General features: G+C 46.2%; 1 protein-coding gene across 8 annotated transcripts in view; it reads right to left on the bottom strand.

Annotated features, from left to right (window-relative positions):
• LOC106563161 (RIMS-binding protein 2) overlaps positions 1 to 22178 on the bottom strand; it is a 106956-nt gene extending 84778 nt beyond the window's left edge. For 6 of the 8 annotated variants that reach the window (XM_045689945.1, XM_045689947.1, XM_045689948.1 and 3 more), the window contains exons 1-3: positions 21991 to 22178; positions 21689 to 21831; positions 4293 to 4436 (exon numbers count right to left, since the gene is read on the bottom strand). In XM_045689945.1, the coding sequence (XP_045545901.1) occupies positions 4293 to 4436; positions 21689 to 21817 (273 nt within the window). In that variant the 5' untranslated portion in view covers positions 21818 to 21831; positions 21991 to 22178. Of the gene's footprint in view, positions 1 to 4292; positions 4437 to 20049; positions 20398 to 21688; positions 21832 to 21990 lie in introns of those variants that run through there. The other 2 variants (XM_045689951.1, XM_045689952.1) reach the window with 2 other exon arrangements.
• Positions 22179 to 26299: the final 4121 nt, after the last annotated feature.

Raw genomic sequence — 26299 nt, 5'->3', positions numbered from 1 at the left:
GGAAGCACAGTTCCCGCTCAGCCCAGTCAAAACTGTTCGCTGCTCTGGCACCCCAATGGTGGAACAAGCTCCCTCACGACGCCAGGACAGCGGAGTCAATCACCACCTTCCGGAGACACCTGAAACCCCACCTCTTTAAGGAATACCTGGGATAGGATAAAGTAATCCTTCTAACCCCCACCCCCCCCCTTAAAAGATTTAGATGCACTATTGTAAAGTGGTTGTTCCACTGGATATCATAAGGTGAATGCACCAATTTGTAAGTCGCTCTGGATAAGAGCGTCTGCTAAATGACTTAAATGTAAATGTAAATGTAATAAAGTGGTGGGGGGGTAAAGTCGGATCCAGACGGATTGTGCAAAGGAGGGGGGGGACAAACACTCAATCCATTGCTTAAGTAACCCAACATTTTATAGGTAACTCCTTCCTGTCACCATACTGCCATGGTGTCTCATTGTGGAATAGAGGAATCGTGTCGGCCCTGCACATTTTTTCCTCCCTCTATGAAAACGGGGCTGTACTTTTAGCGGTCTATTGGAGAGGATAATGGATTTATGGAGGCTGCCTGAGAGATAGAGAGAGAAACAGCTGAAAGAGGTCTGCTCTGCCTGGGTCAAATTCAATTAGGGAGGATGGAGACCTCAGCCAAAGCAGACTGTGACGAAAATCACTTTAGGAACCCTTCGCCAAAACAATATGAATTTCCTGGGGGTTAGTTTAATGGGATCTAATAGGATTGCAATGTACTGAATTTGAATGGGATATGTTAACCCTGTGATTTTGTCTTCATGCATTTGAATAGCACACATTAGTGATGCAAATTATGACCCTGGCACTACACTGTCATTAGCCTTTATTGTTAATTCGCCGTTGTTCCAGTTAGCATCCATATTGTTCTTATCATGAGGACTATCATTGCGGGGGCTGTGCCCGGGGCTCGCACAGCGGAGGTGTTGCCATGGGGATGGTGTCTGGAAAGATGGCTGTTGCCTTTTAGCGGGAGCCCTCCTTAAAGACACACAGAAGGTCATTTCTCACCCAGGGTCCACTCCTGCCATGCCCAACACAGAGGGTCGCCAGGCAACAAGCAACGGGGCTACAGCAGCCCTCTCTGTCACAAGATACACAAAAGTACGTGGACAACCCTTCAAATTAGTGGATTCAACTATTTCAGCCACACCCGTTGCTGACAGGTGTATAAAATCGAGCACACAGCTTTGCAATTTCCATAGACAAGCATTGGCAGTCGATTGGCATTACTGAAAAGCTCAGTGACTTTCAAAGGGGTACCGTCATAGGATGTCACCTTTCCAACAAGTCAGTTAATCAAATTTCTGCCCTGCTAGAGCTGCCCGGTCAACTGTAAGTGCTGTTATTATGAAGTGTAAATGTCTAGGAGCAACAACAGCTCAGCCGCGAAGTGGGAGGTCACACAAGCTCACAGAACGGGACCACTGAGTGCTAAAGCGTGTAAAAAAATCACTAACTACCAAGTTCCAAACTGCCTCTGGAAGCAACGTCTGCACAATAACTGTTTCTCGGGAGCTTCATGAAATGGGTTTCCATGGCCGAGCAGCCGCACACAAGCCATGCGCAATGCCAAGCGTTGGCTGGAGTTGTGTAAAGCTCACCTCCATTGGACTATGGAGCAGTGGAAACATGACTGATGACTCACGCTTCACCATCTGGCAGTCTGACGGACGAATCTGGGTTTGGCGGATGCCAGGAGAATGCTACCTACCCCAATGCATAGAGCCAACTGTAAAGTTTGTTGGAGGAGGAATAATGGTTCGGGCTAGGCCCCTTAGTTCCAGTGAAGGGAAATCTTAATGCTACCACATACAATGACATTCTAGATGATTATGTGCTTCCAAATTTATGGCAACAGTTTGGGGAAGGCCCTTTCCTGTTTCAGCATGACAATGCCCCATGCACAAAGCGAGGTCCATAAAGAATTGGTTTGTTGAGACTTGTGTGGAAGAACTTGACTGGCCTGCACAGAGCCCTGACCTCAACCCCATCGAGCACCTTTGGGATGAATTAGAATGCCGACTGCGAGCCAGGTCTAATCGCCCAACATCAGTGCCCGACCTCACTAATGCTCTTGCGGCTGAATGGAAGCAAGTCCCCTCAGTAATGTTCCAACATCTAGTGGAAAGCCTTCCCAGAAGAGTGGGTGCTGTTAAAGCAGCAAAGGGGGAACAACTCCATATTAATGCCAATGATTTTGGAAAGAGATGTTTAAGCAGGTGCCCACATATTTTGTATGTAGTGTATCGCCATACTAGCAACCCAGACACTGTCACTATAACCCATCCCCACACTGTTAACCCAGCCTCTGTCATAACTTAAACCCAATCTAGCAACCCAGTCTCCGTCATAACAAATCCCCACAATGGAATCGATCCCAGTCACTGTCACAGTACACTACCAATCTGGCAACCCAGTCACTGACATATAATATAACCAATCTGGCAACTGATTCCTAAGTGGCAAATATAACTCCTCACCTCTCTACCATGCAAGCTGATATGTGGTGAGCGTTCTGGCACAAAATGGTTACTGTGCATCACCAAAGTGGGTGCCACAATGGATCAGGTGAGCTTCCCCCTTACTATGTAAAAAGCTTTGATTACCTCAGTAGGTAGAAAGTTGCTATATAAATCTTATTAATATATACATACAACTGCCAAAATAAAGAAACAATTGAGTAAATGAGGGATACAAAGTATATTGAAAGCAGCAATTAACATCCCATCATGCTTAGGGTCATTTGGTATTTTATTAGGATCACCATTAGCTGTTGCAAAAGCAGCAGCTACACTTCCTGGGGTCCATAAAAATCATGACATAATACAGAACATTAATAGAAAAGAACAGCTCAAGGACAGAACTACATTTTAAAGGCACACGTAGCCTACATATTAATACATACACACAAACTATATAGGTCAAATAAGAAGCGTTGTGCCGTGAGGTGTTGCTTTATCTGTTTTTTGAAACCAGGTTTTTCATTTGAGCAATGTGAGATGGAATGGAGTTCCATGCAATAATAGCTCTATATAATACTGTACGCTTTCTTGAATATGCATCCATACACATTAGGGTCAGGTATAAAACGCCCAGTTGCCCATTATTTTGGCTAACATGGCTAGAAGAATACATCTCAGTAAATTGGAAAGAGGGGTCTCAAAACAGGATAGGGGATTTAAAGGGTGTATGTGCCAAGGCACATTCAAGCTGTTCTGGCGGTTCATGGTGGCCCAACTCCCTATTAACTTTTTCCTTTATTTTGGCAGTTACCTGTATACAATCCAGCATGTCATAACACATAGAAAACCAGTCGCTGTCACTTTAACACATCCCCACTCTAACAACCCAGCCTCTGGTGACTCATCATCCATTACATTTCACACAGCTGGAATGGGAAAGCATTCCTCCTGCACAAGGAACATGGAGTTACGAAATGAAACGTGCACACAACAATGTGGATGTGTTAACACTCCAACACATACACATATAGTACATACACAATAGTGAACCACATTAAATTACCATGAGAGCATTAAGATACTGGACAGACGTGACAGCTGATCCTCAAGTCATATGGATGACAGAAAGCAATGTTCTGGGATTTAGGCCTATGCGTGTTGGCCAATGACAAGCCAATATTGTGTGTACAGTAAGTACCCATCTCTGCCTTCTCCACCTTACATCTCCATTGAGTGAAATTGATTTGGAACAAGTGAGGCTTGCAACAGCAAGCAGCCATTATGGTCTGTCAGTTTCCCTCTACCAATCTGTCCCTATCGTGCTAGTGGGCCTGTTGCCAGGACAACGGCTTTTACACCTTCACCCCTGGGACCAAGGTGAGCCCCAGAGGACTTCCTCCCCTTCCCCTGTTCTCCTCTCGTCTGCTCTTCACTTCACCTCCATATCTTACACACTCTCCTGACTGCGCAATACACAGTGGCACGACAAACCGCACAACATCTGCTATGCATGAGAGCTTGCCATAAAGACCTATTTACCATAAAGGAACGAAACATAAACTCGCTAGTCTATACAATAGACATACTCTGAGAACAATATTGTGATCAAAATAAATGCAGTATGATAAATCACTGCCTTCAAGGCCCAAACTGAGGGTTATCGGGATAGATGGAGACTGATCAAAAACACAGATATGCTGTACTCTGGAGAATAGATGGCCCATAACAAAAACACCTTTTAGTGATTGAGAGCTGTCTGGGCTAGTTGTGTGGAGGAGAGAGGAGAAAGTCCAGACTCACCAGTGTTCTATACTGCTGTTTCTCCTGGCGAAGGGTAGCCACCTCAAGCTTTAGGGCTCGGTTTCTATCCTCCAGAAGGCGGAAGAGGCTGACGTTGTGGGATGAAAGAACTGTGGAGTGCAGGGGAGTAACCTCATGTCTCAGCTGCAAGAGAAGGAGGGAAAGATATACGCTAGCCATCCGTCTTATCCTGAATCTCCATGCAGGCTTTTGAAAGAGGAAGCTGAATAGGCTTGGGCCTGGTCAGTATTTGAATGGGAGACCACCTGGGGGAAAAAAACAGGGTGGGGTGTTCTAGATTTAGAGGGCCACTAATACAGAGTGACAAACTCCTCCATCTGGTCTAAGGAAACCCCATTGCCCGGGAACAGTGATAGGGACACTGCCCTGCTATGGGTGCCATCCCTTAAACCAAGGACATAATAAATGCAATCCAAAAACAGGACCATACCCCAAATTAATGTTTTTAGCGTCCCCCAGTGCTACAGTGCAAATTATTTATGTAAGACAACTGTACAGGATGACATAGGAGATGAGATGATTTCATAATTGCCAGTCTCACATGATGACATGTGTGCCCAGCTATAGGTCCTCCCCAGGAACTGTCATACAGCAGGAAGGGGATAGGGTTGTGACTGTGGCTGTGACTGCATGGAACTAGGGATCCAGGGCCAGTCTGACGGGACAACTGACTCAAGGGAACACTAATGCTGCCTCTGTCCCTGTCTGCTGAAATTAGCCACCCTCCAGTGGACACGTCTCCCCCATGACTCCGTCTAAACACTCCATCCCCTCAGGGTGAGAGGGAGGTGTGTGTGTGTGTGTGTGTGTGTATGTCTGTGTATGTGTGTGCAGTGTGTGTTGATGGTAGTTGATGAGCAAACACAGATATACCCTTCAGACCCGTTCACCCCACACACAGCTCTGTGGAAGGAAAAAGAGAGAGGTCCGGCCGGCCGAAGAGACATCCAGGCCTCTCACAAAGCATTATGGGGGAATGATATAGGGCTGAAAGTTGGTCAGCTGCAGTTTGAAATCCCTAGTGAGGTGTAGTGCTCCTGTTGAGCCCCTAAGCGAGGCACTTAGCCGTCTCAGGCACTCCAATATCTAGAGATATAAAAAGCAACGTATCCACCTAGACAAAAGCAACCTGCAGAGCACTACTTTGAAAGCCTCCCTGTACGATGTAATGGCTCTGTCTTCCTGTTCGGTCTCATGCCCACTCTTCTGTGATTCATCTTTCTCTTAGAAATGTTTAATGACCATAGTGTATAATGAGAAAAATGTGTCTGAAAGACAAGCTTGTCAGAACATCCATTTACTCTCTCTAAAAGCTTTTCAAATAAATAGCTTTGGTCCCTCAGTGACCTCTGATCAGAACGTCTTCCAACCACATGAACCAAGTCACGAAAACACCAAGAGCCAAGACCACAGGTGTGTGTTTTATCTGGGCTATTTGTTACTTAATTCCTAAGATATGAATGTGTTTGGGATCTTAAACTGAACCTTCCAGGGGAGGATTTCCTAATCCTGACATACACACACGCTGCTGTGCAAATCACTAACACCTACCATTGGAAGACTGTTTGTCAACCATCCAGCTGGTACCCACACACAACAGCCCCCCTGACAGATAGACCAACAGCCACAACACCAACCAGGGAACCAGGCAGGAAGCCAGCCAGACAAACCTGCGGATCAGCCAACCAGCTCATATAGCAGAAAAGTGGCAGATGGACACATACGCGAGACATCTGATTCACAAGCCATTAAGACCAAAGAGAGGGTCGTTCCATGTCTTTTCAGCAAGCCATGACACCCCCAATCTCAGATTGTTTTGATGTTGTTTCTGTAGTTATAAACGGAGAAGATTAGCATTCATGCAACATTATTTTGTTGAAATGAATTTGATCTCTGAGAAATTAAGCTAATTGATTGCACCGAAATTGGCCACTTTAAAGGATCGGATTCATATATTCAATAAATATAGTACATAACAACTGATTTGGACTCCCAAAATTCTAACAATGAGTAAGATATAAGGATTCCAAAGAAAGCCACCCACGGACCCAATCCCCCCCCCCACACACGCCAATCCCAACAACAAGTATACAATATACACTGCTCAAAAAAATAAAGGGAACACTAAAATAACACATCCTAGATCTGAATGAATGAAATAATCTTATTAAATACTTTTCATTACATAGTTGAATGTGCTGACAACAAAATCACACAAAAATAATCAATGGAAATCCAATTTATCAACCCATGGAGGTATGAATTTGGAGCCACACTCAAAATTAAAGTGGAAAACCACACTACAGGCTGATCCAACTTTGATGTAATGTCCTTAAAACAAGTCAAAATGAGGCTCAGTAGTGTGTGTGGCCTCCACGTGCCTGTATGACCTCCCTACAACGCCTGGGCATGCTCCTGATGAGGTGGCGGATGGTCTCACATTTACATTACATTTAAGTCATTTAGCAGACGCTCTGAGCGGGAACTGTGCTTCCTCAGAGGTAGGGAGGCGAGCAGGCCAGAGGTGGATGAACGCAGTGCCCTTGTTTGGGTGTAGGGCCTGATCAGAGCCTGAAGGTACGGAGGTGCCGTTCCCCTCACAGCTCCGTAGGCAAGCACCATGGTCTTGTAGCGGATGCGAGCTTCAACAGGAAGCCAGTGGAGAGAGCGGAGGAGCGGGGTGACGTGAGAGAACTTGGGAAGGTTGAACACCAGACAGGCAGCGGCGTTCTGGATGAGTTGTAGGGGTTTAATGGCACAGGCAGGGAGCCCAGCCAACAGCGAGTTGCAGTAATCCAGACGGGAGATGACAAGTGCCTGGATTAGGACCTGCGCCGCTTCCTGTGTGAGGCAGGGTCGTACTCTGCGAATGTTGTAGAGCATGAACCTACAGGATCGGGTCACCGCCTTGATGTTAGTAGAGAACGACAGGGTGTTGTCCAGGGTCACCCCAAGGTTCTTAGCACTCTGGGAGGAGGACACAATGGAGTTGTCAACCGTGATGGCGAGATCATGGAACGGGCAGTCCTTCCCCGGGAGGAAGAGCAGCTCCGTCTTGCCGAGGTTCAGCTTGAGGTGGTGATCCGTCATCCACACTGATATGTCTGCCAGACATGCAGAGATGCGATTCGCCACCTGGTTATCAGAAGGGGGAAAGGAGAAGATTAATTGTGTGTCATCTGCATAGCAATGATAGGAGAGACCATGTGAGGATATGACAGAGCCAAGTGACTTGGTGTATAGCGAGAATAGGAGAGGGCCTAGAACAGAGCCCTGGGGGACACCAGTGGTGAGAGCACGTGGTGCGGAGACAGATTCTCGCCACACCACCTGGTAGGAGCGCCCTGTCAGGTAGGACGCAATCCAAGCGTGGGCCGCGCCGGAGATGCCCAACTCGGAGAGGGTGGAGAGGAGGATCTGATGGTTCACCGTATCAAAGGCAGCAGATAGGTCTAGGAGGATGAGAGCAGAGGAGAGAGAGTTAGCTTTAGCAGTGAGGAGAGCCTCCGTGACACAGAGAAGAGCAGTCTCAGTTGAATGACCAGTCTTGAAACCTGACTGATTTGGATCAAGAAGCTCATTCTGAGAGAGATAGCAGGAGAGCTGGCCAAGGACGGCACGTTCAAGAGTTTTGGAGAGAAAAGAAAGAAGGGATACTGGTCTGTAGTTGTTGACTTCGGAGGGATCGAGTGTAGGTTTTTTCAGAAGGGGTGCAACTCTCGCTCTCTTGAAGACGGAAGGGACGTAGCCAGCGGTCAAGGATGAGTTGATGAGCGAGGTGAGGTAAGGGAGAAGGTCTCCGGAAATGGTCTGGAGAAGAGAGGAGGGGATAGGGTCAAGCGGGCAGGTTGTTGGGCGGCCGGCCGTCACAAGACGCAAGTTTTCATCTGGAGAGAGAGGGGAGAAAGAGGTCAAAGCACAGGGTAGGGCAGTGTGAGCAGGACCAGCGGTGTCGTTAGAGGATCGGATGACGAGGATCGGATGTCGTCAACCTTCTTTTCAAAATGGTTGACGAAGTCATCCGCAGAGAGGGGGGGGAGGATTTAGGAGGGAGGAGAAGGTGGCAAAGAGCTTCCTAGGGTTAGAGGCAGATGCTTGGAATTTAGAGTGGTAGAAAGTGGCTTTAGCAGCAGAGACAGAAGAGGAAAATGTAGAGAGGAGGGAGTGAAAGGACGCCAGGTCCGCAGGGAGGCGAGTTTTCCTCCATTTCCGCTCGGCTGCCCGGAGCCCTGTTCTGTAAGCTCGCAATGAGTCGTCGAGCCACGGAGCAGGAGGGGAGGACCGAGCCGGCCTGGAGGATAGGGGACATAGAGAATCTACGGATGTAGAAAGGGAGGAGAGGAGGGTTGAGGAGGCAGAATCAGGGGATAGGTTGGAGAAGGTTTGAGCAGAGGGAAGAGATGATAGGATGGAAGAGGAGAGAGTAGCGGGAGAGAGAGAGCGAAGGTTGGGACGGCGCAATACCATCCGAGTAGGGGCAGAGTGAGAAGTGTTGGATGAGAGCGAGAGGGAAAAGGATACAAGGTAGTGGTCGGAGACTTGGAGGGGAGTTGCAATGAGATTAGTGGACGAACAGCATCTAGTAAAGATGAGGTCAAGCGTATTGCCTGCCTTGTGATTAGGGGGGGAAGGTGAGAGGGTGAGGTCAAAAGAGGAGAGGAGTGGAAAGAAGGAGGCAGAGAGGAATGAGTCAAAGGTAGACGTGGGGAGGTTAAAGTCACCCAGAACTGTGAGAGGTGAGCCATCCTCAGGAAAGGAACTTATCAAGACGTCAAGCTCATTGATGAACTCTCCAAGGGAACCTGGAGGGCGATAAATGATAAGGATGTTAAGCTTGAAAGGGCTGGTAACTGTGACAGCATGGAATTCAAATGAGGAGATAGACAGATGGGTCAAGGGAGAAAGAGAGAATGTCCACTTGGGAGAGATGAGGATTCCAGTGCCACCACCCCGCTGGCCAGATGCTCTCGGGGTATGCGAGAGCACGTGGGCAGACGAAGAGAGAGCAGTAGGAGTAGCAGTGTTATCTGTGGTGATCCATGTTTCCGTCAGTGCCAAGAAGTCGGTGGTGCTGGAGGGTAGCATAGGCTGAGATGAACTCTGCCTTGTTGGCCGCAGACCGGCAGTTCCAGAGGCTGCCGGAGACCTGGAACTCCACGTGGGTCGTGCGCGCTGGGACCACCAGGTTAGAGTGGCAGCGGCCACGCGGTGTGAAGCGTTTGTCTCCTGAGGGATCTCCTCCCAGACCTGGACTAAAGCATCCGCCAACTCCTGGACAGTCTGTGGTGCAACGTGGCATTGGTGGATGGAGCGAGACATGATGTCCCAGATGTGCTCAATTGGATTCAGGTCTGGGGAACGGGCGGGCCAGTCCATAGCATCAATGCCTTCCTCTTGCAGGAACTGCTGACACACTCCAGCCACATGAGGTCTAGCATTGTCTTGCATTAGGAGGAACCCAGGGCCAACCGCACCAGCATATGGTCTCACAAGGGGTCTGAGGATCTCATCTCGGTACCTAATGGCAGTCAGGCTACCTCTGGCGAGCACATGGAAGGCTGTGCGGCCCCCCAAAGAAATGCCACCCCACACCATGACTGACCCACCGCCAAACCGGTCATGCTGGAGGATGTTGCAGGCAGCAGAACGTTCTCCACGGCCTCTCCAGACTCTGTCACGTCTGTCACATGTGCTCAGTGTGAACCTGCTTTCATCTGTGAAGAGCACAGGGCACCAGTGGCGAATTTGCCAATCTTGGTGTTCTCTGGCAAATGCCAAACGTTCTGCACGGTGTTGGGCTGTAAGCACAACCCCCACCTGTGGACGTCGGGCCCTCATACCACCCTCATGGAGTCTGTTTCTGACCGTTTGAGCAGACACATGCACATTTGTGGCCTGCTGGAGGTCATTTTGCAGGGCTCTGGCAGTGCTCCTCCTGCTCCTCCTTACACAAAGGCGGAGGTAGCGGTCCTGCTGCTCGGTTGTTGCCCTCCTACGGCCTCCTCCACGTCTCCTGATGTACTGGCCTGTCTCCTGGTAGCGCCTCCATGCTCTGGACACTACGCTGACAGACACAGCAAACCTTCTTGCCACAGCTCGCATTGATGTGCCATCCTGGATGAGCTGCACTACCTGAGCCACTTGTGTGGGTTGTAGACTCCGTCTCATGCTACCACTAGAGTGAAAGCACCGCCAGCATTCAAAAGTGACCAAAACATCAGCCAGGAAGCATAGGAACTGAGAAGTGGTCTGTGGTCACCACCTGCAGAACCACTCCTTTACTGGGGGTGTCTTGCTAATTGCCTATAATTTCCACCTGATGTCTATTCCATTTGCACAACAGCATGTGAAATGTATTGTCAATCAGTGTTGCTTCCTAAGTGGACAGTTTGATTTCACAGAAGTGTGATTGACTTGGAGTTACATTGTGTTGTTTAATTAAGTGTTCCCTTTATTTTTTTGAGCAGTGTATATTCTCTAAGTTTGACAAGTAGCATGGGTTTGTGGCTCAGAGTATTGTTTTTTCATCCTATTTTATACATTCTCAGTGAATTTGGTGATGTTCTTTCCAGATTCCAAGATGGCGCAGCAGTAAAACGTATTTGTTTTTGTAAATATTCAGTATTTTTCGGGCTTTTTTTATACATTTCATTATATTTCAATCTCTTTTTTCCATTTTCGAACTAAATATACCTTCCTGCAACTCGCCTCACTCAATGTGGTACGGATCTTCTATTTTTAAATCCTTATAACTGGAACATCCATCAAAAGCCAGCCATCAGAGGCTAGCCAGCTGATTAGCTACTAGCTATTTAGTTATTGTTAGCCACTGCTAGCGGTCTTTACCTTTAGTTCGGACACCAGCCGCTTTAGCCCGGATAGCCTGGATAATACCTGCCAGTCTGCACATCGTGATATCAGCCCTGAGCTTATCGGACTGCTTTTTTCCCCCCACTACATCACCGGATTCCTGCCGCAAGCTCTGGACCCATAAACCGGATCTTCGCAGCTAGCTAGCTGCTACCAAGTGGCTATTGTGGCTAACACCCTTGTCCAGAAGCATGCACCAGTTTGCCAGTCGGGAGATGGGCCTAGCTCGAGGCTAACGAAGTACTCTTGCCAATTGGCCTGGACCCTTTGTCGACACGGAGCCCCTCCGATCCATCACGACTGGTCTGCTGATGTAATTTGGTCGATGTGCCCTCAACCGGCCTCTGCGTCGTGGATCTTGGTGATGACCCATCTGCTAGTCTCCCACTCACCTAGCGTAGTAATCGACTACCGAACGGCTCCCTGTTTCATCTATTGCTGCTCATTGGACCATATGATCACTCGGCTACACAGCTGATGCCTGCTGGACTGTTCATTAACACGGTACTTCATTTTGTTTATCTGTCGGCCACAGCCTCGAACTCAGGCCCTGTGTGTAGCTAACTGACCCTCTCTGCCCATTCATCGCCATTTACCCGTTGTTGTTGTCTTAGCTGTTTACTTGTTGTCTCATGCGTTGTTGTCTTAGATCTCCCAATCAACACCTGTGATTGCTTTATACCTCCCTCAAATGTCAATATGCCTTGTATACTGTTGTTTAGGGCAGCTCTCATTGTTTTATTTGACTGTGGAGCCCCTAGTCCTGCTCAACATGCCTCAGATCGCCCCCTTGTCCCACCCCCACAAATGTGGTGACTGCACCTAGCTTAACTGGTGCCTCCAGAGATGCAACCTCTCTCATCGTCACTCAATGCCTAGGTTTACCCCCACTGTACTCGCACCCTACCATACCCTCGACTGTACACTATGCCCTGAATCTATCCTACTACGCCCAGAAATCTGCTCCTTTTATTCTCTGTTCCCAACGCACCAGACAACCAGTTCTCATAGCCTTTAGCCATCCCCTCATCCTACTCCTCCTCTGGTGATGTAGAGGTTAACCCAGGCCTTGTGTCCCCCCAGGCGCTCTCATTTGTTGACTTTCACAACCGTAAAAGCCTTGGGTTCATACATGTTAACATCAGAAGCCTCCTCCCTAAGTTTGCTTTATTCACTGCTTTAGCACACTCTGCAAACCCTGATGTCCTAGCCGTGTCTGAATCATGGCTTAGGAAGGCCACTAAAATTCTGAAATTTCCATCCCCAATTACATTTTCCGTCAAGACAGAACTGCTAAAGGGGGCGGAACTGCAATCTACTGTTAGATTGCCTGCAGAGTTCTGTCATACTATCCAGGTCTATGCCCAAACAGTTCGAGCTTCTACTTTTAAAGATCCATCTCTCCAGAAATAAGTCCCTCACTATTGCCGCTTGTTATAGACCCCCCTCAGCCCCCAGCTGTGCCCTGGACACCAAATGTGAATTGATTGCCCCCCATCTATCGTCAGAGTTCGAACTGCTAGGTGACCTAAATTGGGATATGCTTAAAACCCCGGCCGTCCTACAATCTAAGCTAGATGCCCTCAATCTCACACAAATTATCAAGGTACCTACCAGGTACAACCCCAAATCCATTAACATGGGCACCCTCATAGATATCATCCTGACCAACTTGCCCTCTAAATACACCTGCTGTTTTCAACCAAGATCTCAGCGATCACTGCCTCATTGCCTGTGTCCGTTATGGGTCCGCGGTCAAACGACCACCCCTCATCACTGTCAAACGCTCCCTAAAACACTTCTGCGAGCAGGCCTTTCTAATTGACCTGGCCCGGGTATCCTGGAAGGATATTGACCTCATCCCGTCAGAAGAGGATGCCTGGTTGTTCTTTAAAAGTGCTTTCCTCACCATCTTAAATAAACATGCCCCTTTCTTAAAATGTAGAACTAAGAACAGATATAGCCCTTGGTTCACTCCAGACTTGACATCCCTTGACCAACACAAAAACACCCTGTGGCATCGAATAGACCCCGCGATATATGCAACTTTTCAGGGAAGTCAGGAACCAAGACACACAGTCAGTCAGGAAAGCAAAGGCTAGCTTTTTCAAACAGAAATATGCATCCTGCAGCACTAATTCCCAAAAGTTTTGGGACACCATAAAGTCCATGGAGAATAAGAGTACCTCCTCCCAGCTACCCACTGCACTGAGACTCAGAAACATTGTCACCACTGATAAATCCCCGATAATCGAGAATTTCAATAAGCATTTCTCTACGGCTGGCCATGCTTTCCACCTGGCTACCCCAACCCCAGCCAACAGCTCTGCACCCCCCCGCAGCAACTGGCCCAAGTCCCTCCCCCCGCTTCTCCTTCACCCAAATCCAGACAGCTGATGTTCTGAAACAGCTGCAAAATCTGGATCCCTACAAATCAGCTGCTTAGACAATCTGGACCCTCTCTTCCTAAAATTATCCACCGCCATTGTTGCAACCCCTATTACTAGTCTGTTCAACCTCTCTTAAGTATCGTCTGAGATTCCTAAAGATTGGAAAGCGGCTGTGAGCAGTCATCCCCCTCTTCTAGACCCAAACTGTTGCAGACCTATATCCATCCGGCCCTGCCTTTCTAAAGTCTTCGACAGCCAAGTGAACAAACAGATCACCACTCCGCTATGCAATCTGAATTCCGTACTGGTCACGGGTGCACCTCAGCCACGCAGAAGGTCCTAAACGATATCCTAACCGCCATCGATAAAAGACAGTACTGTGCAGCTATCTTCATCAACCTGGCCAAGGCTTTCGACTCTGTCAATCACCGTATTCTTATCGGCAGACTCAACAGCCTTGGTTTCTCTAATGACTGCCTCGCCAGGTTCACTAACTACTTCTCAGACAGAGTTCAGTGTGTCAAATGGGAGGGCCTGTTGTCCGGACCTCTGGCAGTCTCTATGGGGGTGCCACAGGGTTCAATTCTCGGGCCGACTCTTTTCTCTGTATATATCAATGATGTTGCACTTGCTGTGGGTGATTCTTTGATCCACCTTCAAGCAGGCGACACCATTCTGTATACATCTGGCCCTTCTTTGGACACTGTTAACAAACCTCCAAACAAGCTTCAACGTCATACAACACTCCTTCTGATGCCTCCAACTGCTCTTAAATGCTAGTAAAACTAAATGCATGCTCTTCAACCCTGGACGGTTCTGACTTAGAATATGTGGACAACTATAAATACCTAGGTGTCTGTCTAGACTGTAAACTCTCTTTCCAGACTCACATTAAGCATCTCCAGATTAAGCATCTGTTGTCTGTAGCTTGTGAGGTGTGGAAACACTTTGTTGCTTTTATGGATTTTGTCTTGTTGCTTTTTGTTCTATGTTGCTCTGTCTGTATGCTATGTCTTGCTTGTCCTATGTTGCTCGGCATGTGCTCATGGCTCAATGATTGTCTATATTGTAATTGTTTTTAATAACCTGCCCAGGGACTGTGGTTGAAAATTAGCCGGCTGGCTAAAACCGGCACTTTTACTGAAACGTTGATTAATGTGCACTGTCCCTGTAAAAATAAAATAAACTCAAACTCAATCCAAAGTTAAATCTAGAATCGGCTTCCTATTTCGCAGCAAAGCCTCCTTCACTCATGCTGCCAAACATACCCTCGTAAAACTGACTATCCTACCGATCCTTGACTTTGGCGATGTAATTTACAAAATAGCCTCCAACAGTCTACTCAGCAAATTGGATGCAGTCTATCACAGTGTCATCCATTTTGTCACCAAAGCCCCATATACTACCCACCACTGCGACCTGTATGCTCTCATTGTCTGGTCCTTGCTACATATTCGTCACCAAACCCACTGGCTCCAGTTCATCTATAAGACTTTGCTAGGTAAAGCTCCGCCTTATCTCAGCTCACTGGTCACCATAGCAACACCCATCCGTAACACGCACTCCAGCAGGTATATTTCACTGGTCATCCTCAAAGCCAACACCCTTTCCTTCCAGTTCTCTGCTGCCAATGACTGGAACGAATTGCAAAAAAAGTTGGAGATTTATATCTCCCTCACTAACTTTAAGCGTCAGCTGTCAGAGCAGCTTACCGATCGCTGCAGCTGTACACAGTCCATCTGTAAATAGCCCATCCAACCAATTACCTACCTGCTCTTTTGCACACCAGTATTTCTACTTGCACATCCTCATCTGCACATATATCACTCCAGTGTAAATTGCTAAATTGTAATTACTTCGTCACTATTGGCCTATTTATTGTCAATAACACAATAGAAAAATCTGTATACAGTGTGTGCAAATGAAGTAAGGAGGCTAAATGTTAAAGGGATAGTTCACCCAAATTACAAAATTATATATTGATTTCCTTACCTTGTAAGCAGTCTATGGACAAGGTTCAACAGCACCCCATGCTTTGATTTTGTTTACCTAGAAACGGTTTCAAATGCATGTCTATATAAGTATGTTCACACTTCATGTCCAAATTATCTCAGGTAACATACAGTGACACAATTCATTTGTAGACACTTTGGGATGATTTGAACATTAAGCGTAACAATGCAAATATAGGTACCATTAACTTGCATTGGATTTGTCCCACAAATGCTAAAAAAGTTTGAAACAGTGGACAACAAAACCAAAGCATGGGTTGCTATCGAACCTTGTCCATAGACTGCATACAGGGCAAGGAAACCAATATGTCATTTTGTGATATGGGTGAACTATCCCTTTAACATTGATCAAATTAAACAATTTTATAAATGAATAGCAGGAACAGCACCTGGTCATATCAAGACGTAGGATGAGATATAAACCTAATAACTTCAATGACTAATTTTTCTGAGCAGGGTAAAAAAACATAATGAAAGGTTGTTGGAAAGTTGGCATTCTAAGACTGAGAACGCATTACATACGAAGAAACAATACTCCGAGCCGCAGCGCCATACTACTTGTCAGACATAGAGAACTGATACTGTATACTGGTTGGGATTGGGTGGGTTGTGGGGGTCCGTGGGTGGCTTTTTACCATTTCTTTCGAATCCTCATGTCTTACTCATTAATAGAATTTGGTCCAAATCAGATGTTATGTACTATATTTATTGAATATTATATGAATCCTATATTTTAAAATTGTCAATTTGGGTGCAATCAATGGTGGGTGTCGAAATCCTCTTTCTTGTGCTGTTTGAGGTGGAATGACCCGAGAATCAGACATCCAACCAGCCAACAAACCATCACATCTATCTGAAAAAAGACAAACAGGATGAAATTCTAACTTACAAGCCATTCAGGCCTAGAGTTATCCAACCAGCCAGCCAACCATACACCCAATCAGAAAACCAGCCAGCCAGGCTGGAAGAAACAGGCTTCAAGACCATTCAGACAGCCAGATATTCTAACCATGATTTTTAGCTAGCAGTGAATGTAGCCAGATGCTTCGACACAACGCCAGGCAGCCATTCTACCACTAGCCCTACTACTTCAGAGAGATAGCTAGTCTACCAATTAGCCAAAATATAACTGGAAGTCTCTCAACATCCCTATGAGAGGCTAGAAGCCGGAACTATTCTGTCCATCACACAGAGGTTGATTTTGGAGGAACTACAGTGCTATCAAGGCATTCATGAGTCTGATTGTGTCCCAAACGGCACACTATTCCCAATATTGCACTACTTTTGACCAGAGCCCAAGTAGTGCAGTATATCGGGATAAGGGTGCAATTTGGGACGTAACCTGTGACGGTTGTAATGAAGTGAAACCCAGCGAAAGCCAACCTCAGCGCAGATGGACTGGAATGGAGTGAGTTGGAAAAAACCCTGAGATCTGTTAGCCGCAACATCCAATGTGCTAAATGTCAACCTCAATAACGCCACCTTTAGCACCCACTGTGACCTTGAGACACTACTATACTAACACAGCCTGTGGGGGTGTTCTCTCTCTCTCACTCTCTCTCTCCATTTCTTATCTTTTGAAAGCAATACCAACTAATCACATGCTACCACACACAGATATTCACTATGAGTCATCACACACTCAATGGCTTCGTCCACTAAAATTATATTTTTACCTGGTCCTGGTCGAATCTGCTCAGGTATGTTCAACTCTGCTTTACCTACCCAGTTCCACCCATCCTACCTCCCTAACCATGAGGAAGCCTCACCCAGCCTATACTCTCCCCTCTCCCTCCACAGCCCATGCTAAGTCCTGCTGGCACAAGCCAACCCAGTTAAATGGCATATGGCCTTGGCAAACCCCACACTGCCTTGCCCTGCCATGGCTAGCTCCATTTAGCCCAAGACAGAAGCACAAAAGCCTACACGGTCCTACAGACTAACATGTTTAGACCCATGCATGTAGCCTAGCCAAGCTCTCCACAGGCCTTCCCAGCTCCATGGAGCCATGGCCCTGTCTAATGTAGCTACTCAGCCTGGCCCAGCCTAGGCTAGAGTGTTTCCGCTGCAGTCCCAGCCATAGCAGTCTTTCATAACAGCAGAGTAGAGCTGAGGAGGGGCTCACAGCAGACAGACACGTCGCTCTCTCTGCATCACAGAAGTATCGCCCACGCAAACAAGTCATTGGGCAACCGTGCACAAATCACAAACACACACACATAAGCATGCTAGCACACACACACCTGGTTAGTCATGATATATTCCTCTTCAGTGGATTGAAGAGGGAAGTCACGGATAACATCTGGTTTATGATGCGAGTGCAATTATGTACATAGTCAATGAACACTGGTCACTTGAATAATGATTACATACTGTTTTACCCAGTTTATATGTATATACTGTATTTTAGTCAAGGCTCATCCTATATATCTACTGCTGCACAGAACTTTTTTATTTATATACTGTCTTTACACTCCATTATACACACTACACGGCCAAAGGTATGTGGACACCTGCTTGTCGAACATCTCATTCCAAAATCATGGGCATTAATATGGAGTTGGTTCCCCCTTTGCTGCTATAACAGCCTCCACAACTTCTGGGAAGGCTTTCCACTAGATGTTGGAACATTGCTGCAAGAGCATTAGTGAGGTCGGGCCCTGATGTTGGGCGATTAGGCCTGGCTCTCAGTCTGCGTTCCAATTCATCCCAAAGGTGTTCGATGGGGTTGAGATCAGGGCTCTGTGCAGGACAGTCGAGTTCTTCCACACCGATCTCGACAAACAATTTCTGTATGGACCTCGCTTTGTTCACGTGGGCATTGTCATGCTGAAACAGAAAAGGGCCATCTTCCCCAAACTGTTGCCACAAAGTTGGAACCACAGAATTTTCTAGAATTTCATTGTATGCTATAACGTTTCCCTTCACTCGAACTAAGGGGCCTAGCTCGAACGATGAAAAACGGTGCCAGACCATTATTCCTCCTCCAAACTTTTTTTAATTGTTGTATTTTACTACCTTTTTCTCCCTAATTTCATGATATCCAATTGTGATTTTGTCTCATCGCTGCTCGGGAGAGACTAAGGTCAAGTCATGCGTCCTCCAAAATATGACCCACCAAACCGTGGTTCTTAACACCCGCCCGCTGAACCCAAAAGCCAGCCGCACCAACGTGTCTGAGGAAACACCGTTCAACTTGTTCTCAACTTGCCTACCTGGTTAAATAAAGGTGAAATAAATAAAATAAAATAAATAAAAACTGACGACTGCTAGAGCGCGATGTAAACGCTGGGTCAATTTTGTGCCGCCCTATGGGACTCCAGGTTATGGCCAGTTGTGACACAGCCTGGGATCGAACCCGGGTCTGTATTGATGCCTCAAGCACTGCGATGCAGTGCCTTATACCTCTGTGCCACTCTGGAGGCCTCCACCAAACTTTACAGTTGGCACTATGCATTCAGGCAGGTAGCGTTCTTCTGGCATCTGCCAAACCCAGATTCATCCGTCGGACTGCCAGATGGTGAAGCGTGATTCCTCACTCGAGAGAAAGCATTTCCACTGCTCCAGAGTCCAATGACAGCAAGCTTTACACCGCTCCAGCCAACACTTGGCATTGCGCATGGTGATCTTAGGCTTGTGTGCGGCTGCTCAGCCATGGAAACCCATTTCATGAAGCTCCCGACAAACAGTTCTTGTGCTGACGTTGCTTCCAGAGGAAGTTTGGAACTCGGTAGTGAGTGTTGCAACTGACGACAGACGATTTTTACGCGCTAGGCGCTTCTGCACTCGGCGGTCCCGTTCTGTGTGCTTGTGTGGCCTACCACTTCGTGGCTGAGACGTTGTTGCTCCTTGACGTTTCCACTTCACAACAACAACACTTACAGTTGACCGGGGCAGAAATTTGACAAGCTGACTTGTTGGAAAGGTAGCATCCTATGACGGTGCCATGTTGAAAGTCACTGAGCTCTTCAGTAACACCATTCTACTGCCAATGTTTGTCTATGGAGATTGCATAGCTGTGTGTTCAATTTTATACACCTGTCAGCAACGGGTGTGGCTGAAATAGCCGAATCCCCTAATTTGAAGGGGTGTCCACATATTTATTTGTATACAGTGTACATACTGTATATATTTATATTCCGGACTCTGACATTACCCATGCTGATATTTCTTAGTTCATTTATTTTTCTGATGTGTGTATTGTTTTGTACTGTTATGTATTAATGCACTGTAGGAGTTAGAAACATAAGCATTTCGCTACACCTGCGATAAAATCTGCAAAATATGTGACCAATACATTTTGATTCTGATTTGTGTGTGTGTGTTTAGTGTAACCAAGCATGTATATGCCTATGCTTTTGCAGAAATGTGTATGCTGCATTTTGCTAAGGAATATGGCAATAACAATTCCCGCTGAGACAGTGGCACAACACTAGTGGTGCAGAGGGTAAAAAAGCTCCATACCTCAAAGGCAGTTCCCCCTTTGTGTCAAAACGACTGTATCCTCCCTCTTATCACCGGCCGGCAGGGCTGACACCCCAGTGGTGTGTGTGTGTGTGTGCCTACGAGTGTGTGCAGCGTGAGCGTTCCCCAGGCTTAATGGTTGGTCCAGTCTGCAGCTTGTAGCCGAACGGAGAGCCAAAAAGACAGACAGTGAGAGAGCCTCTCAGCCCTCTCAGAGGAAAACTCAAGCAACAACACACCCTCCGAGAGTCAGATACACACTAGTGCTCTCTAACACACACACCATTTCTGTCACTTGCTTGTGTTCCCGCTCTCTCTCGCGCTCTCTCCCCCTTAGTAGCTCTCTCAGGTTCTCTACCACGACACACTCACTCCCTCCCTCCCTCTCTCACCTACTCTACTTCTCCATCTCTCGTTCTCTTGCTCCCTTCCCTCTCTCACAGATGCACGCACATGCTCAGTGCAGTCCACATCCCTCCTCTTCATCCCAATCACAAGAATTCACAGACACAAACCCACTGAAGTGTGTCAGCATTCATATCATTGGCCTGTGTAAATGATTGCATCATGGATGAGCGTTTCCTTTACACGCATCTCCTACCTGCAGCCGTCCCTGAGCAGCCCTCACACCCGTCTCGCTCTCACCATCTCTCTCTCTCTCTTTCTAAAACAGAGAAATGCATGACCTGAGCCCACTGCGTCAATGGATTCCTCCCCTGGTACACGTAACCTTGCTCAATGCTCCTTTTTCCATCCTCTTAGCCATGATTCATCATCTTTTCTCCCCTCCCCCTCCCATTCAAACACTGACATACATCCCTCACTTTTTAATCTCGATTCCTTTATGCATTTATTTTCTTAACTGCTACGTAACCTCTAAAAGACACTTATGCTAAAGTACTGGAGGACAAGGACCAATGGAAAAAACAAAACCCCCAGGACAGACCAATCAAAACTAACCGTCACATTGACAGACCAATAAGCATCAGTGCCCTCTCAGCCCTCCCCCAATTCCAGATCATACCTCTAAAAGCAGAGTGGTGTTTTTAGGGAGATTACAAAATAACAGCTGCAGGTATTGGTTAGCAGATCTCTATGTTACAGGGATGGAGAGGGAGAGGCAAAAAACGAAATCTCCTCCATTCTGTTGCTTAGCAACACCAACTGCTTTGAGTGTACACACTATCTCCCTCTCTCGCTCTTTCTCTCTGTCCTTAGATACAGTTCTTTATAAGCCAGTTGGTTTTCAGGCACAATGCAAAAGCTAGTTGGGATTGGACAGCCAAATTCCAACCACTCCCTTCAAAATGTAAATGAGTCTGAGGAAGCAAGGTGCCATTTGACAAGACATTCTGGCCACACCCACTAAAGATGCTAATAACACGTCAACATGGATTTCACCCTTTTTCTTCCTCTGATTGGTGAATCCAGACACTGCTTTTTACCATAGAGTCATTGGTGTTTTCAGAGAACTATGCTGTCCTCTCCTGGACACATTGACAATTGATTTATAGTACAATATATGAACAGATGGACCTTTAACAAGGATATGCATACAATTTGGGTTATAGTGAAAAGGTAACAAAAGATCAAGCAAGGTCAGAAGGCCAAAAGTGAGCTCACGTGGGTGGAACCTTACCTTCCCTTGGACCTGCAGGTGATGGGAGTTCCTGGCAGCGATGATTGACAGCTGTCTCTGGATCCACAGCAGCTCTGAATGAGACTGTCTCAGAAGCTCCTCAATGTCACTTGACCTGTGACCTCGCATGATGTCCTGGCAGTCTGGCGCACACACACATCGTAAATCACAAAGAAACACAGAGATGGATGCTGTAAAAAAAAAAAAACACGCACGCCCACAGGCTCGCAGACACACAACAAATTTAGACTTTGTATATTTAAAAACAGACTCATGCTCACACATATGCACACTGTACTCACATTACAAACACAATACGGCTTCATCCCTGGATTAGGTGTAAATCCAATGACCTGGTGCTCAAGCCTTTCACCTCCCTATAACACAGATACCTGTCCATAGTTTACCAGTGCTGCTGCCATGCATCCAGAGCTCCATGGCTATCCCCACAACAGGCCGCTTCTGCTGCTCGCTGCGCCCACTCATTGACTGACTGACTGTGTATGCGTGTGTGTGTGTGTGTGTAGAGACAGAGGCAGGCTGGGATTATTCATGTGTTCTCCAGTCCGTTACATAAGAGGGAGCAGGGGGATTATTGTATCACAGCACTACAATGACAGGAGGAGCCACTGGAGCCAGGTCAGCTTTTATCAGCCACAACTAAATCTTCCTCTCCATCCCTCCGCTCCTGTCCTCCTCCTTCCATCCTATCACTGTCATTAGCATCACAAACACCATTGTATGGTGACTGATGGGGTTAAATAAGCAATTAGGCCGGAGGGAGTCTGGTATATTTAAGCAATAAGACACAAGGTGTGGTATATTGCCAATATACTGCAGAGTGCCTGGACACAGCCCTTAGCCGTGTTATATTGGCCATATACCACAAACCCCAGAGGTGTCTTACTGCTATTATAAACTGGTTACCAAAGTAATTAGAGCAGTAAAAATAAATGTTTTGTCATACCCATGGTATACGGTCTGATATACCATGGCTTTCAACCAATCAGCATTCAGGGCTTGAACCATCCGGTTTATAATGACCATTAATTACATTGGTAAAAAGGTTTATAATAGCAATAAGGCAGCTCAAGGGGTTGTGGTATATGGGCAATTTACCACGGCTCAGGGTTGTATACCACACCTCCTCGTGCCTTATTGCTTAAGTATACCATGGCTAAGGGTTGTTCTTAGGCACAACGCTAATACTGCTTAGATCCCGGGGAGAATTATACAGATTAGGCTATGAAAACCCCAGGAAACATGATGATATGGAAGATTCTCACGCAGGTTTTATATAATCTGTTATCAGTACTCAGATGCTCCTTGGCTTAATCTCAAAATAATGGTTTATTTTATTGTTGATAATAGAGTAAGGTTCTTTACAATAGCTGTTTGAAATGAGAAATGTAATTTATCTGCCTAAATGCTAAAGTACTGTATGTGTTGTGGTCAGCACTTTTTTTCCTACTACCACAAGGACAACACTATATGGCAACATGGTGTCACAATTTCTGAGAATTTTCATTCCAGGTCCTAACTTTGATTGATTGCACAGATAACACTGAAATACTGCTCTTATTCATACACACATCCTCAGACGTTCCCATTAACTTTTTTTTCTCCAGCTGCTGGGGTTTCTTACAGCAGGGCTTTACCTACCTGGTGAGAAAGCAAACAGTCTATGCATTCACCCTATTAGTCATTTAGAACATGTCCATGTTCTACATTCTCACTGAATAATGACATTCTATCATTTGACTCTTTAGCCTAGAATAGATGCCAATATTTTGTGGCCTTAAAAAAAGGTGCCTTAGAGGAGAGCTGTCCTGTTATCCCAAACCAAAGCAGACTGCCTTCCCTTTAAATCTTGAACATGCACGCACACACACAAACACACATACTCTGCCAAATTCATACACACCTCACAGCTTCTTAATGACTCACCTTGGAGAGCTTTTGTATTGCTGCAGGGAGAAGAAGAAACAGAGAGCTCGGGGTTGTTTTCAAAACGGCAGGAAATGAAATGCTTACCTCATTACATTTCAAATTAGTCCCCATGTTATGCCTGCTGAACACGACCATGGTCTATTGTTGTAGGCATGAGACATGAATGTCCCCACAGCAACCCACCCCTTGCCCCCTCGCAACCCACCAATTAGCACTTGTGTTGTTATTTATAGGCAGGATTTTCACAAAATAGAAAAAACAATGATACCTACCCCTGATTCATGTATATTTTCATTCTACGTTTAGATAATAAGAATGGAAAAGCAATGATGTTCATACATACACCACACTACAAAAGCATGTGGACACCCCTTCAAATTAGTAGATTTGGCTATTTCAGCCACACCCTTTGCTGACAGGAGTATAAAATTGAGCACAACGCCATGCAATCTCCATAGACAAACATTGGCACTAGAATGGCATTACTGAAGAGCTCAGTGACTTTCAACGTGGCACCGTCATAGGATGCCACCTGTACAACAAGTCATTTCGTCAAATTTGTGCCCTGCTAGAGCTGCCCCGGTTAACTGTAAGTGTTGTTATTGTGAAGTGGAAATGTCTAGGTGCAACAACGGCTCAGCCACAAAGTGGTAGGCCACATAAGCTCACAGAACGGGACCACAAATTGCTGAAGCATGTAAAAATCGTATGTCCTCAATTGCAAAACTCACTACCGAGTTCCAAACTGCCTCTGGAAGCAAAGTCAGCACAATAACTGTTCGTCGGGAGCTTCATGAAATGGGTTTCCATGGCCAAACAGCCGCACACAAGCTTAATATCAACAAGTGTCGGCTGGAATGGTGTAAAGCTCACCGCCATTGGGGCAGTGGAAACACGTTCTCTGGAGTGATGAATCACGCTTCATCATCTGGCAGTCTGACGGACAAATCTTGGTTTGTCGGATGCCAGGAGAACATGACCTACCCCAATGCATAGAGCCAACTGTAAAGTTTGGTGGAGGAGGAATAATGGTTCGGGCTTGGCCCCTTAGTTCCAGTGAAGGGAAATCTTAACACTACAGCATACAATGACATTCTAGACAATTCTGTGCTTCCAACTTTGTGGCAACAGTTTGGGGAAGGCCCTTTCCTGTTTCAGAATGACAATGCCCCCATACACAAAGCGAGGTCCATAAAGAAATGGTTTGTTGACACTTGTGTGGAAGAACTCGACTGGCCTGCACAGAGCCCTGACCTCAACCCCATCAAACACCTTTGAGATTAATTGGAACACCGACTGCGAGCCAGACCTAATCGCCCAACATCAGTGCTCGACCTCACTAGACCCCGCAGCAATGTTCCAACATCTATTGGAAAGCCTTCCCAGAAGAGTGGAGGCTATTATAGCAGCAAAGGGGGGGACCAACACCATATTAATGCCCATGATTTTGGAATGAGATGTTTGAGCAAGTGTCCACATATTATTGGTCATGTAGTGTTCATGAAAGACAGTACCGTGCAGTATCGAAGAGCCCTTACTGCTGCTCGATCATCCTATTTTTCCAACTTAATTGAGGAAAATAAGAACAATCCGAAATTTCTTTTTGATACTGTCGCAAAGCTAACTAAAAAGCAGCCTTCGCAAATGGAGGATGGCTTTCACTTCAGCAGTAATAAATTTATGAACTTCTTTGAGGAAAAGATCATGATCATTAGAAAGCAAATTACAGACTCCTCTTTAAATCTGGGTATTCCTCCAAAGCTCCATTGTCCTGAGTCTGCACAACTCTGCCAGGACCTAGGATCAAGGGAGATACTAAAGTGTTTTAGTACTATATCTCTTGATGCAATGATGAAAATAATCATGGCCTCCAAACCCTCAAGCTGCATACTGGACCCTATTCCAACTAAACTACTGAAAGAGCTGCTTCCTGTGCTTGGCCCTCCTATGTTGAACATAATAAACGGCTCTCTATCCACCGGATGTGTACCAAGCTCACTAAAAGTGGCAGTAATAAAGCCTCTCTTGAAAAAGCCGAATCTTGATCCAGAAATTATAAAAAACTATCGGCCTATATCGAATCTTCCATTCCTCTCCAAAATTTTAGAAAAAGCTGTTGCACAGCAACTGACTGCCTTCCTGAAGACAAACAATGTATACGAAACGCTTCAGTCTGGTTTTAGACCCCATCATAGCACTGAGACTGCACTTGTGAAGGTGGTAAATGACCTTTTAATGACGTCAGACCGAGGCTCTGCATCTGTCCTCGTGCTCCTAGATCTTAGTGCCGCTTTTGATACCATCGATCACCACATTCTTTTGGAGAGATTGGAAACCCAAATTGGTCTACATGGACAAGTTCTGGCCTGGTTTAGATCTTATCTGTCGGAAAGATATCAGTTTGTCTCTGTGAATGGTTTGTCCTCTGACAAATCAATTGTAAATTTCGGTGTTCCTCAAGGTTCCGTTTTAGGACCACTATTGTTTTCACTATATATTTTACCTCTTGGGGATGTCATTCGAAAACATAATGTTAAATTTCACTGCTATGCAGACGACACACAGCTGTACATTTCAATGAAACATGGTGAAGCCCCAAAATTGCCCTCGCTAGAAGCCTGTGTTTCAGACATAAAGAAGTGGATGGCTGCAAACTTTCTA

Source organism: Salmo salar, chromosome ssa11 (assembly GCF_905237065.1).
Source record: "Salmo salar chromosome ssa11, Ssal_v3.1, whole genome shotgun sequence".
Classification (NCBI taxonomy): domain Eukaryota; kingdom Metazoa; phylum Chordata; class Actinopteri; order Salmoniformes; family Salmonidae; genus Salmo; species Salmo salar.
Note: the sequence above shows the minus strand (reverse complement) of the source record. Positions and strands in the feature narration are given on the sequence as shown.